The sequence below is a fragment of the Lycium barbarum genome, chromosome 6, assembly GCF_019175385.1.
Source record: "Lycium barbarum isolate Lr01 chromosome 6, ASM1917538v2, whole genome shotgun sequence".
NCBI classification, from domain to species: Eukaryota; Viridiplantae; Streptophyta; class Magnoliopsida; order Solanales; family Solanaceae; genus Lycium; species Lycium barbarum.
Genome location: NC_083342.1, coordinates 16784988 through 16798198, shown reverse-complemented (window position 1 = coordinate 16798198; position 13211 = coordinate 16784988). Strand labels below are relative to the sequence as shown.

General features: G+C 37.2%; 2 protein-coding genes across 3 annotated transcripts; one reads left to right on the top strand and one right to left on the bottom strand.

The window, feature by feature from the left end:
* Nucleotides 1-957: 957 nt before the first annotated feature.
* On the top strand, nucleotides 958-3490 carry LOC132599609 (aquaporin TIP1-3-like). The gene is made up of 3 exons (XM_060312926.1): nucleotides 958-1140; nucleotides 1431-1678; nucleotides 2979-3490. Exons 1-3 carry the CDS (start codon nucleotides 1008-1010, stop codon nucleotides 3345-3347), a joined length of 750 nt encoding a protein of 249 aa, XP_060168909.1. The 5' UTR covers nucleotides 958-1007; the 3' UTR covers nucleotides 3348-3490.
* A 1177-nt stretch (nucleotides 3491-4667) lies between these two features.
* LOC132643515 (uncharacterized) lies at nucleotides 4668-10799 on the bottom strand. 2 transcript variants are annotated; one of them, XM_060359943.1, is made up of 3 exons: nucleotides 10245-10799; nucleotides 6773-7583; nucleotides 4668-5169 (listed from the first exon to the last, which is right to left on the bottom strand). In XM_060359943.1, the coding sequence occupies exon 2, from the start codon at nucleotides 7542-7544 to the stop codon at nucleotides 6783-6785; it is 762 nt and encodes a 253-aa protein (XP_060215926.1). In that variant the 5' UTR covers nucleotides 7545-7583; nucleotides 10245-10799; the 3' UTR covers nucleotides 4668-5169; nucleotides 6773-6782. The 2 variants fall into 2 exon arrangements, with proteins under 2 accessions (XP_060215926.1, XP_060215928.1); XM_060359945.1 differs by having other exon boundaries at nucleotides 6773-7452.
* Between the last annotated feature and the right edge of the window lie 2412 nt (nucleotides 10800-13211).

The following is a 13211-nucleotide window of genomic DNA, read 5'->3' as shown; positions in this document are numbered from 1 at the left end:
TCATTCAAATTAAATATTCTCGTCGTTTCAAAATACCTTTCACGTTTTATCTTTCGAGAGTCAAACTACATAAACTCTGACTAACAACTTAAGATGTATGTTTTCATCATATCGATATGCAAAAAAATTACAACTTATAACACTTTCTTTATAGTTTTTGAACTTATAAATTTTAATTTTAAAATTTAAAATTTAAAATTTAAAATTAATCTAATCCAATAGTTAAACTAAAGAGTGCATCAAAATTTTCCAATCTTTTTCCGGAAAGAAATATCCACAGCAATATTTTCGGATGTTTCATCTTGCCATATAACTCTTAGTTTTAACTGTAATCATGGTTTAGGAGGTATTTTAGTTAAGCATATTTTGGCCGTTATATTTAATCGTGTACAGGTGTAACTAGATTAGGACTGCAATGGACAAAGTGGACACAAAGCCTACTGGAGGGGAGCCTCTTCCTGTTTTAACAAAACACCCACGATGTGTTTTGTCATTTCGAAATGCATTATATATGAAAATTGCGAAGTTGCTTTTAAACAAAATGTAAAAATCTCTTGATTACATAATACTTTTACCTGAAAATATTTATTCAGAGTCGATATATGCATTAACTCAATAAGTACTTATCATATAAGATCTTTTATATGGAGTTTGTTGCATAATATATAGAAGTAATAATTCACCCATGACTATTCACGATAAGTTCATCAATGGTCTCATCATCGATGCTAATTATGAGACTTTTTCTTTCATCATCCAATTTCTGCGGCTAGAATTCACTTCATGTACACGTGGCATTATCTGAACAGGCTTGGAGGGCTGACTTTTTTAATTCAACGTGCAAGGCTGGCCCTTAGAGAAGAACGTGACAAATAACTTTGAGTATACTCATGTTCTTAATCCCACTATATAAAGTGGCTTATTTGGAAACAAAGCATGCAACAAGAGATAGAAAAAAGAAATACTCCAAGAAGTTAACTCATAAACCTTTTTTTCTTCCTAGAAAAATGCCGATTCCAAGAATGGCCTTTGGAAATTTGGATGAGTTTACCACGGTTGATGCCATTAAGGCTGCTATAGCTGAATTCATTTGCACGATTACTTTTGTTTTTCCGGCTGAAGGCTGTGCTTTGGTATTCTGTAAGTCGAACTAGTTTGGTATTGGGCATAATAAGTTGATTATATATTGATGATTGTAAATTTTGTGTTTAGATTTAATGTATATGTGCTAATGAGTTCATACACTTTTAATTAGTATAATTCTGTTTGTTATAACAAGTTACTTACCTTATTTTTAAGTTATTGATTCTACTTATTATTATGAACAGATACACGTAGTTATTTTTTAGGTGACTTGATAATCATGTAAACGTTTCTTTACGTCTCTAGGTATTGGCAATGATTTAACATAACATTGGTATGGTTTACAGCCAAGATGATCACGACTGGCGGACCGGCTACCGGGCTGATCACCGCATCGTTATCCCATGGATTTGCTCTTTTTGCAGCAGTTTCAATTGGAGCAAACATATCTGGAGGTCATGTGAACCCTGCTGTCACTTTTGGTGCCTTTGTGGGAGGTCACATTACTTTTTTCAGAAGTATTTTGTATTGGATTGCTCAATTACTTGGATCCGTTGTGTCCGTCTATCTCCTCAAGTTTGCTACTAACGGTTTGGTAATGCGACTCCCTCCCTTTTAAGTACTTTGATAGTAGCTATATAGTGTTATCACATATACATAAAAGGAAAGACTTTCATCCAACAATCAAATATAAAGTTGAGAGTTTTGAGAAGAAAAAATCATGCTGGCTTAACTAAAACATACTCCTATGTACCATAAAGTCATTCACATGGATGAACTTATAGTTTTAAATATAGAACCTACTATTTTTTTATTTATGCCATAGATGTATATGCATGAAAAATGTTGTAAATATTAAGTTTTGAATCCACAATTTAAAAATAGGTTAAAAGGGCGTACTTGAATCTGTACTATATATATGAATTAAGCAATTTTGCCCTACGTTAAACTTTTGGTCTAATATTACCTTGCCGTTAGGAAAAAGTCTCGTTTTTGTCATTGACCCTTATAACAAAGCTCCACTTTAAGGGTAATTTAAAATTTAATTAAAAGCTGACCACTAAGTTGGATATTTTTTAAAAGAATTTAGACACATGGAGTCCACTCATTTCACTCTTAAGCTTTGTTAATGCATGACAAGAGAAAATACTAGACGATTTACTAACAATAAGAGTATGAATTAATGAACGTACTACAAGAAAATATAGAAATTGCAACAGCTGTTTTGGCAACAAAAATAATATAGTTGGCAAAAGTGAATATTTGGTAACAACTTAATTTTATTGTTGGCATATATGATGAATCTTTTAAAAATGAACTTTTTTTTTGTTGCCAAAAATTTAATTTTGTTGCCATATAGTATTTGACTATTGTTGCAAAAAGTACTTTTGGCAACAAAAACAAAGTTGTTGCATGTCGTTGTAATAATAGCGTAGGTAAAAGTTTATAACAACAGTTGTTGTTGCCAAAAGTACTTTTTGCAACAATAACCTATCTATGACAATAAAAAAAAAATTGTTGCCAAGTGTCTTCTTCTTTCTTGTAGTGAACTAAAAGTTTAATCATGGCAAAATGAACAATTGGATATATAGTATTTGGACAAACCTGGACCTTTTTCCTTCCAAATAACTCAAACCTTAACCCACATTATGTTTAAATCATTAATCTATCTTTGATTATAATGGAGGAGTCTCCTCAGTATTAACCATAAAAAGGTTATTGCACTCGACGTATTGTAGCATGACTCTTTAGTTATAAATAATAAAAATGCACGTAAATCATGATACGCTTATGAATTAAGTGATAAACTATGTTTCTGGTAACTAGACTCAACCAATTGGTTTTCATATATCTATATATATAAGCTAATTATATTCGTAAACAAATTTGCGCAGGAAGTATCACCATACCCTCCAACATTACCATGGAACGCAGTTATTTTCGAGATAGTGATGACCTTCCTCCTTGTATACACATATTATGCAACTTCATTTGACCCCAAGAAGGGTAACATGGGAATCATTTCCCCGATCGCAATTGGTCTAATCGTTGCTGCCAACATCTTGTCTGGTGGTGCTCTTTTTGGTGCAGCAATGAACCCTGCTATTGCTTTTGGTCAAGCATTGATTAGCTGGACATGGACGCACCACTGGGTCTATTGGCTCGGTAATTTCATCGGTGCGACCATTGCTGCTTTGGTCTATCAAACTATTTTCATTGGTCAGAGCAATGATCGCGAACAGCTCCCAATCACTGAATTCTAAGAATTTCAACTTATTTTTTCTGAAAAAACTAGTTATTGGATCTTTAAGTTGTGCTTGTTATGTCGATATCTTTCTTACCTTGTTGGATTTTGTTTAATTGTGAAACCTTGAAAAAATAAATAAAGATTCATGTATCTTGTTTTCGTCGGTGTTTTGTTATTGCCATTCTTTTGATGCTTTCATGGATTAAAACCATGACGCTTTGACGCAAATATTAATTTTGCTTCTTTCCCATGTATATTACCTACCGGTCCTACCCCCCCCCCCCCCCCCTCAAAATGGCATGGGAGCAAAAACAATTCTCTGGGGACTCTTTGAGCAAATTAATTTTGTAAATTTTACAATACTCCCTTTGTTTTCAATCTATGGGAAAACGTTTGACTGAGCACAAAGTTCAAGAGAAAATGAAAATTTTCTTAAAATTGTGATCTAAAATTAGGCATAGAAATTTCTGTGGCCATAAGTCAATATTTTAAAAGACAGAGGCGCGAGGCGATGCGTTTTACATAGCACGAGATAGGTTAACATGCTTCTAATAAGAGGTGCATATGACATTTTAGGCGAATTCCAACGAGGAAAGTAAAGAGCTTTATAAGGCATATTGATACGCTCAAATTACACCTATTAATGGTATAACGCGGACGTTGTCAAATATAGTAACCCAACGAGGTTGGGGTTGAATCCCACAGAGAATATGGTGTGAAAAGTTTACTAAACAAGTATTATACTAATCTTGCGGTCCTGGTGTATTCCAGAAAAGGGTTTTATAGTTGTTTTGGTTTGTAGACTAATTTAAAGTGACTGGAAATTTAAAGTTGTAAATATATAGGTAAAAAGAACTAAGGTTGTGTCCCTGTCAGATAAAGTGTATGATCATGGGTATCGATCTTGATATACTTCTAATGGACTGTTTGTATGGATGCACTTAACCTCTATGTGAATCTGAACTATTTCCCAATAAGAAAAGATTATTTCTTTCTATACTTTTTCCAAAGATAAGAAAGTATGCATGAAGAACGGTTAATTATGCCAAGTAAATTCCTCTTATTCCTAAGTGAATTTATTAAACAAGGTTTAAAGCCCTGAGTTGTTGTCCCTTACCCTAGCTATTTTCCCAAATAAACTAAAGTTTATGGCGTTAGCTAATGTTTGCAACCACTAACTATATGATGAAAACGAAGAACAAATAAACCTTAACAATCCATTATGCGTATATCTTTCACGATCCCCAATCACAACACACCCATCCTTGGGTTCACAACCTTAGTAAATGTGTTTAGCTACTCATGGCAACAAGAAAACAATAAAAGATTGAAGATTGCATAATTGAATTTTGTATTGAACGTACGAATAAAACTTGAAAGTAATGAATGTAATTGTCTGGAAATCATCAAAAGCAATAACAACTCAAAAGTAATTACTACAAGTCTAAAACTCCAGATGTCTGAAAAATAAAACCTAAACAGGTATTTATACAAGTCAAGCTCAGAATAATCAATCCCAGTCCTGTTCCAGCTCGGTTTGCACTTCGACGGGTCGTCTTTGCACTTCGACGGTTGTCGACATGTTCGACAACCATAATGACAATCTGAGTATTCTTTTTCACTCTGCAGGAACTCCACCGTCGAAGCACTTCGACGGACCGTCGATCATGTCGACAGTGCAAGTCGACGATCTGATGATTTGTCACTTTGCAGGAACTTATCGACGAGGCAACTCGACGGACCGTCGAGCATGTTGACGGTCCGTCCTTATGCTTATCAAAACAGATTGCTTATTTTCCTCGTTTTTTCGCTTTTCGAGCATTCTAACTTTGAAATACCTTCACAACACACAAAACACATCAAACTAACATAAACTTGTTCGAAAACAAGTAAAACTTAGAGTTAAAAAGCATTAGATGTGTCAAAATTCCCGGCACATCAACACCCCCAACTTAAAGTCTTTGCTTGTCCTCAAGAAAGTCAACTAACAGACTCAATCTACAAATGTCTCGATATCACAAAGTAAAGCTGTCTAGTGGTTGTGGCAATTAACTTCCGACATATCATGTGTATCACAATGACTCTCCCCCAATAAAGACAAAACCAATCAAGGATTCGTTGCAACTAACAATGAGGCTTCAATTTATGGCATCTAGTTATCAAAGAAACCGTAGCGCACACGAAGTAAGACTCACGGGAAACCAGTCACTTAACAAATTCTAATGTCCTCACAAAGACCAAAAAATGTCCCAACATATATGTACACACAGAATGGGACAGAAGACAAAGGAGAAGAGGAACACTCACACTCACAAAGAAATTCTCTAGCTATACATGCAAAGACCATAAGCTTTCCCTTATTTTTAGCGCCCTCGACTTTGGACAGTTCGGTTGTGATCACACTAGGACTTTTTCAAGATTGTAATGTAGGCTTGGGGACAGGTAAGATAGATATTTGGATAACTGTGACTCACCCTCCTTGAACACTACATCTTATTCTTCTCTTTTACCCTTTTTGCCTTTTGTTTTCTTTCCTTCTTTCTTTTTGTCGCCTCAGGGTGGTATTATTGCGATTCTACTTCTCTATTTTTTTCTTTGTTTGCTGTTTTTTCTCCTTTTTTTCATTTTTTTCTCTCTACACTTACCACACCACTGTCTTTTAATGAGGCACTTTACTTGAACCCCACTTTAGGCTTACGCCTCATGATCCCCTTAGTCCACCTATCACCCTCAACTTAGGCTTTTAGCCTCAATCTTATTATTTTAGTGCCAAAGAGGGACCGCGTGCAAAGAGATGGATATTCAGAATGGGTATCGGCTTGTTACGGCTAGTCAAAGAACAGGTTTTCAGGCTCAAAATGGCTAACAAGGGATATTAATCTATGGGTAGGCTTATATTTAGGCTAAACAGGGGTTCTTAACACAAACAAGGCCTAAGATCATTTCACAACTTCACTTATCTTCAGAATGCAGGCACGACTAACCAGGCAAGTTCTAAATTACATACACAACTAGAGAATATATCTACAAAACCTCACAACACCTGGCATCAGAATTGTCAACACCCTAGTCTCCTGGCTATAATTCTGCACACAAGGTAACCCAATAATCTAAATGTCACACAAAGAAGCATGCATGTAAATTAAACAACCAAGTCCATTGCTTTCAAAAAAAAAAAAATCAGAGGGGAGTACTTTTTTCTCAAATCAAAACAAGACAGCCCTAAGTTAATCAAACCACCACCACATAAGTCAACAATACTCCACTTTATCTAAACATTCCAGGTTCAACAAGAAATAAACCCCTCAGGAAAAGAACCATGGCAAAGAAAATCCGAGGGGGTCCTAAACACATATATACAACTCAAATACTCCCACCCCCAACTAAAAAGGTCTGCAATGTCCCTAGTGTAGTAAAAGTAAAACCAGGGAGTAGGAATACCTGTGGCGCACTAGGCGCGCTGCTCATCTCGCGAGTCATCGGTCTGCGAGACATCAAGTGGTGCAACCGCACCAGCAGTAGTCTTAGTGGCTGCATCAGCAGCAACATCTGTAGTAGCACCAGTAGCTGCTGGCACTGGAATAGGAAGGGGTGGTGGCAATGTCTCACCAATGGGAGCACTGCTCGAGGTGGCTCCCCTAGTCCCAACCTGGACATTCTCCACGAGCGATCTCTGAATGGCCTCTACCATACGCTGCTCCTCTAAAATCGGACCCCTAGGGCGAGTGCGCTTTCGCACCTCCTTCTCATCTCGGGCCACTCTCTTTCTCTTTCCCCGACCACCCGCTGCGGTAGGGGCCACTAACTGCACCACTGGAAGCTCCTCCTCAATCTCATCCGAAACAGACGGTGGTGCTGCTACTAGGCTCGGATCACGGGCCTTTAACAATGAAACATCAGCCTTAAGCTGCTCTAACTCTGCCCTCAAAGCATCAGTGGAAGTGGTCGGGCAAGCTATCTCCAATGCGATCAATCTCATCTCAAATCCATCCAGTCGAATGGACAGTGTCATTCTCACAGGATCTAATGCCTCATCCACTCTCTTCCTCACATAATCATCGAGCTGGGACACTATGATCTTCGATTGCTGGTCCGTTGTAGCCGCTTGTTTTGCAAATTTCCTAAAGTTGTCCATTGAGAAGGCATATGGATCAACTCTAGCGGTACCCTTTGTTATACCCCATTTTAATTGGGTCAAAGCGGAGTACGACATATTGGTGATTCCAAATTATTTAATTTAAGGAGTCGCCACCTAATTATTTTAACGGTGAATTAGGACACCTATTTTAACTAAGTAAGTGCAAAAAAGTTAACTCCGATTAATAGTCTACTTAACTTAATGATTCTAGATAAGGGTTCTTAGTTATCCTAAAGGAAAGGGGTAAGGCATCCTTTAAGATCCGATAAAATGCGATTAACCGGACAAACTTAAGTTTATTAAATAAGAGCTAAAATATTTCCAAGTGTTGAAAAATAAATCATAGTCAAATGGTTTTTAATTATACAAAAATGTGACCCACGAAAATAACTAAATAATAAAAGGGTGTAAATATTCTTCTTGGTTGAAAAGTGGGTTTTTTTGCAGAAGTTCTGTCTAGTTTAAGTCTTTTAGATCCGTAAAAAGAGAATCAAGCTAAAGAGAATAAGGTGGACTTGGCTACGAGGACTTTCAAAAGCGTTATTTAAAGACTGACTTTTCATGTTGCTCTAAAAATAAGTGAGTTACGTAAACTGTTAGGACAATTGATATGCTAATGGCGAATAGGCGAAACGATTTTAAAAGATTTCTAGGTTAGCTAATTGTGTCCTTTCGTGGCAAAACAAATGGTGAAATTATTAGTCTAGAATACGAATCCTGAAACCAGTAAAGAACTTCATCACATCCTACGTTAAACATAGGTCCTAACGCCAATCACATAAAACACGGAAAAATCAAAAGGAACCAAACAGAGTGAATGCCAAAATAAAAGAAAGATCGCCCCAAGCGAGCTTCGCTTGTCCGAATCCTCATAAAAAAACGTATTTTACAAAGAATACACAATAATTGAAACCACTATATTTTCAAGGCGCTTAACCAATATGCTAAAGATTAAGGAATAAAATAGTCACTGAATTTCATGGTTCCAGATTCCTAGAATAGATGAGCACATAAAACAGCCTCATGTAACACAACAAAACATTTAGAATCCATAAAGTTATACACGTATAGAAAAATATAAGTTTTTGCTTTTAAACTAAGAATTTGGAAAATCTGCCTGTCAAAAGACTTTGAATAACAGCTAACAACATAGATGAAGAGGATTCAATCAGACTCCTATAAATAAGGTCGAAAGTTCATATGTCTTCTCAGGTGCAAACTCTGAAACTGTGATTACTAAGGGGTCCTTAAGACTTAATCTTATAACACAACTAAACATTGGCAACCCCATATTGAAGCTCAAATTACATATTGAAGCTCAAATTATAGTTCAACTAGCATTCCTTTGTCATTTAGTTTGCTTACACATGACCATTACATCTACTTAAGATCAAAACTCGAGAAATGAAGCTAAAAAAAATAGAAGTATTGCATATTTGTAAAGCTAATTATTCACCAAAATGTTTCATTAGATTAGCTTGCAAAAATGGAACTTCACTTGGAGAGAATAACAGATCATTTTTAAAATGGCAATACCATCTGTAAACTAATGTAGATTTTCTGCAAAACAGAGATAGCATATCTTAAATCAGATTTGACACTACCGGTTTAAGACTCTTCTTTCAATCCTTCAAGAGAAATACTAAAAATGGTTTGAAGTTCCTAAACTTTCCTTCAGAAATAGCACTTGGGATTCAAGAAAAAAAAACAAGTTGGAATTCTTAATTTTGGAGAACAAGTATGAATTAGTTTTAGGCCAAACAGACCATAATTTTGTCTTTTAACATCAAGCTCCAACTTTCAAAAGAAAGATACTACAGTTTACTCTAATCAGGGCACAAAAGGATATGTGAAACTTTTACCATCAAAACAGGTATTTTAAATTAGGCAAAATATCCAAAAACAGGATAAGCATGCTAAACCATTACCGTTATTTTTCTTTAACGGAGCAGTAAAGAAAAACTAGAAAAGAAAGAAAAAAAAATCATTTCAAAATCTAAACTCAAAAAAATGAATTATTCTACTCCACTCTTCATCACTCCAAGAATGGCTATAACCTTCATCTTAATGGAAGATCTTTAAAACAGGAGATTATGCTATTCAATAGTTACCTTTAACAAACCGAAAATACACATCTTTGATTCCTAAAAAAGAATAACTAGTAATTCCATGTTCCCCATTCAAGCAGAAATTCTAATATTCAGATATCAATACACTTAATCATTCTTCCACTTTCTAGAATAGACACATAAGAAGTATATATTGAGACCAAAATAATCACACAATCATGTTTTTCACGAGTCTAACAGCGAACAGGCAGAGAAAACATAATATAAACGACTTTGATTTCTAAACGCAGGAAAACTAAACTTAACAGCAAGGAAATGCTAAAAATTAGATGGGGAAGATAATTTACTATCTAAATCAAACGAAAACAAACTAAGCTAACCTACGCGAGTTCAAAAACAACAGAACTGGAAAATAGGATTGAAAGGGAACCTAAACATCTGACTCAAACTTAAAAACTGCATCATATGAAATAAACATTTAAGAGGAATCTAAACGTCTAAAACGAAAATGAAACTAAACTAATTTACTTGAAACACAGAACTAAAGAAAATAAGAAATACTATGACAAGAAGGAAAGTTACACTAAAGGAACATAAACCAGCAATCTAAACGTACCAAATTAGAACCAAACTAAACTAAACTAATCTAACTACATAAATTTACATAGAGCAGAACTGAAGCAAAAAGGGAAGGATGATTACTGACCTTTTCTGAGTGCAGTGAACAGGACACTTCGATCACCGATCTAAGGCTCAAACGTCGAATACTTTGAACTCGGGAAACCCTTTGAGTTCGAAAATCTTGACAGAAATCGAAAGTACCCTTTCTAGAGTGAAGTGTGGTTTCGACAATAATTTAAAGTGAGGGGTGATGGCTCCAAAAAAACTCTCCTCAAATGAACTCCAAAATCTAGTATTTATAGGATGGAATTAGGGTTGTAGATTTTGGGCGGGATCTTGAAGTAAGGGTTTAAACCGAGTCAAATGACAATGTTCAAATCTGAACGTTGTATTCTTGGACGGACTCGGTCAGATTTCTCAGAAAGAGGACGGAGCAGAGTTGCAAAAAAAAGGAAAAAGTTGAAAATCAAGATGAAAGCAACATGTAATCCTATGCCTTTCTGATATAAAAGCTAATCTTTCCGAAATAAGGCCTGCGTTTCCTCTGATATGGCTAAAGAGCGATGATTTTTTGTGAAGAAGAAGACACTGTGCCAGGCGCCATTTGGATGGTAGTTGAAAACCCTAACGTTGTCTTTTGGTTTGTGAAATGGGCCGTTGATAATGTAAAGCTATTGGGTTTAATTTGGTGAATGGGCTTGGACGAATTTGAGCTCTCCCTTGGGCTGATATGAGGCCTTCTTGGGCTGGAAAAATACTTTCTTCTTATACTGCTTTGGGCTTCTAAATTTAAATAAAAGACCATCTTCAATTAATTATATATTAATGAGTGCTAAAATATTACTTAATATAAAGTATATTTATTACTACTCAAATAAAATTATACGATATTGTAATAGTCGTGCGATAATATTTTGAAAGTTTAAAAAGTAAGTAAACGCTATTATTTAATTGCATAAAATAAATGCGATGCATGTGTGCATAAGACGGTAAATAGAAATGTTAAAAGTGATCATAATGCAAATCATAATAATAGTAACAACAGTAATAATAATGATAATAGGCCATGACTATAGTTGGATAATAAAAACGACGGTATTAATAGAAAGCTAATTAAAATTGTGGTAAAGTATAAATGACTATTCTTAAGCTGTCAAAAATATAGGAAATCCAAATAAATATTTTGGAAGAAAGGCGGGACAAAATTGGGTGTCAACACCCTTGGGCTGTGCGGCTGGGCCCGCTGGCTGTGGGGCTGGACTCGGAGGCGGTGGAGCCGAAGTCTGTGGCTCAGGAATAGCAGTCTGAGTCTCAACGAAATTATCGCTAATATCAGTAGCTGAAATCTCAGAATCTGCAGCTTGTACAGTCTCAGTAATAGGGGCAGCAGTGGCGGGTAATTCTTGTGTAGAGTCACCCGCGGCCCCGGGATGAATCAGCTCCTGAGGTAGGGGTACCCCTCCAAGTGCCACTGGGAACCCATCCGCCTCCTCTTGGCTCTCATCAACGGCCTCTTTCTTGCTCTTTTCTACCTAATAAACCAACAAAGCTGTAATCCGGTGGTCGATATCATGGAGAAACTGCACCTGTGACCTCCGAACAAGCTCTGTAATCAGTCATGGAAATATCAGTGAGGCGTTAGGATGTGAAACCCTCAACTGTATCTCAGTACTAGTCAATGCCTCAAAATCAATCGGGTATCTGGACATCAACGCGACTACAACAACCTGTCTGTTAACCGTAAAAGCATTATCGGCCTGAGTGGGGAGAAGCCGCAACTGCACCACGCTTCACCAAAATTTGCCCTCTAAAGTTAACCATCTCGTTTTTACCCGATTTTTCAAGTTAGTACACTTAGCTCTCTTGGTCGGGCGACCCAACACTGTAGCTACCCAGTCCCTGACTGACTGTTCTTTGCGTCTTAGCAATTTGTCTTCTAGCTCAATTGTGTGCCTTGGGGCGGTGTAGTTATCACCGAAATATACTATGTTAATGGCCCGGGCAGATATATCAACACTCATCCCTCTGATCTCAACCTCGCTCTGTGGCAGTATCTCCTTCAATTTCTAGCGCCTCTTTCTAACTTTCCTGATCAAAGCCCCATATGCGGCATATATCTCACGAACCAAAATCGGGCAATAATCCCCAAGCGGCTCCTGCATAAACTCTAGCTGATAGTGTCGAATGAGCTCTCTGGCCCTGGAAAGGATCTCTAGCCCCTCAAAACTGATCCGCCTTTCTTCATTTATTGTGCGGTTCTCATGCTGGGTGTCGTCACGTTTTAACTCAATGTCGTACTCATATAGCTCTTTGGCACCCTCAACAGTAAAGATATCCAAGCGATCCTCAAGCCTCTTGCTTCTAAGTTCCCGAGCCCTAGCTGCCTCAGCATCAGTATCAGTACCATCTTTATCATCACCCGGCTGTGAGTTCTGATGGGTCTGGGATCTAGAAGGTGCTTGAGAGGACTGAGCAGCATCCTCAGTAGACTGTGCTTGTGCGGTAGGTGAGGCATCTCTAGATGCAACCTTTGATCCCTCCTCCTCGGATCTATCTCCGGACCCAGATGTAGATGATTCCTCCTTATCAGACTGGGAGGAACTGGGAGGTGTAGGAGGAGGTACTATGACCTGCCTGTTCCACGGAGGAGGAGCAGCCCTATTCTTCCTCACGGGCATAACCTCAGGCTCATCATCCTCATCTCTAAGTGTGGGTCGGCCACTGGGCCTCCTTCGACCCGTTGTTCTTTGAGTTTGTCTTGAGCCACCCCTCGGGTGGTTGTTAACTTGGTTGGTGCCATACATGTATTCATAAAAAATCACAATCTAGTTAATCCATACGAGTGAAATCAAAGCACAGTGAGTTTCAAAAGAATAAAAAGTCTTAGTTCAGTTCTCTGATATTTTCTGTCTGCATACCGTCGATGCACTTTGATGGACCAGAGACTTCTCTCCTCAAATATCACGTTTCAACAGAATTCCTCTTTTTCGGACCATTGGCGGGCATGATGAACCAACAAGTTGATCAAAATGCCCGCCGACTCAATGGGCAT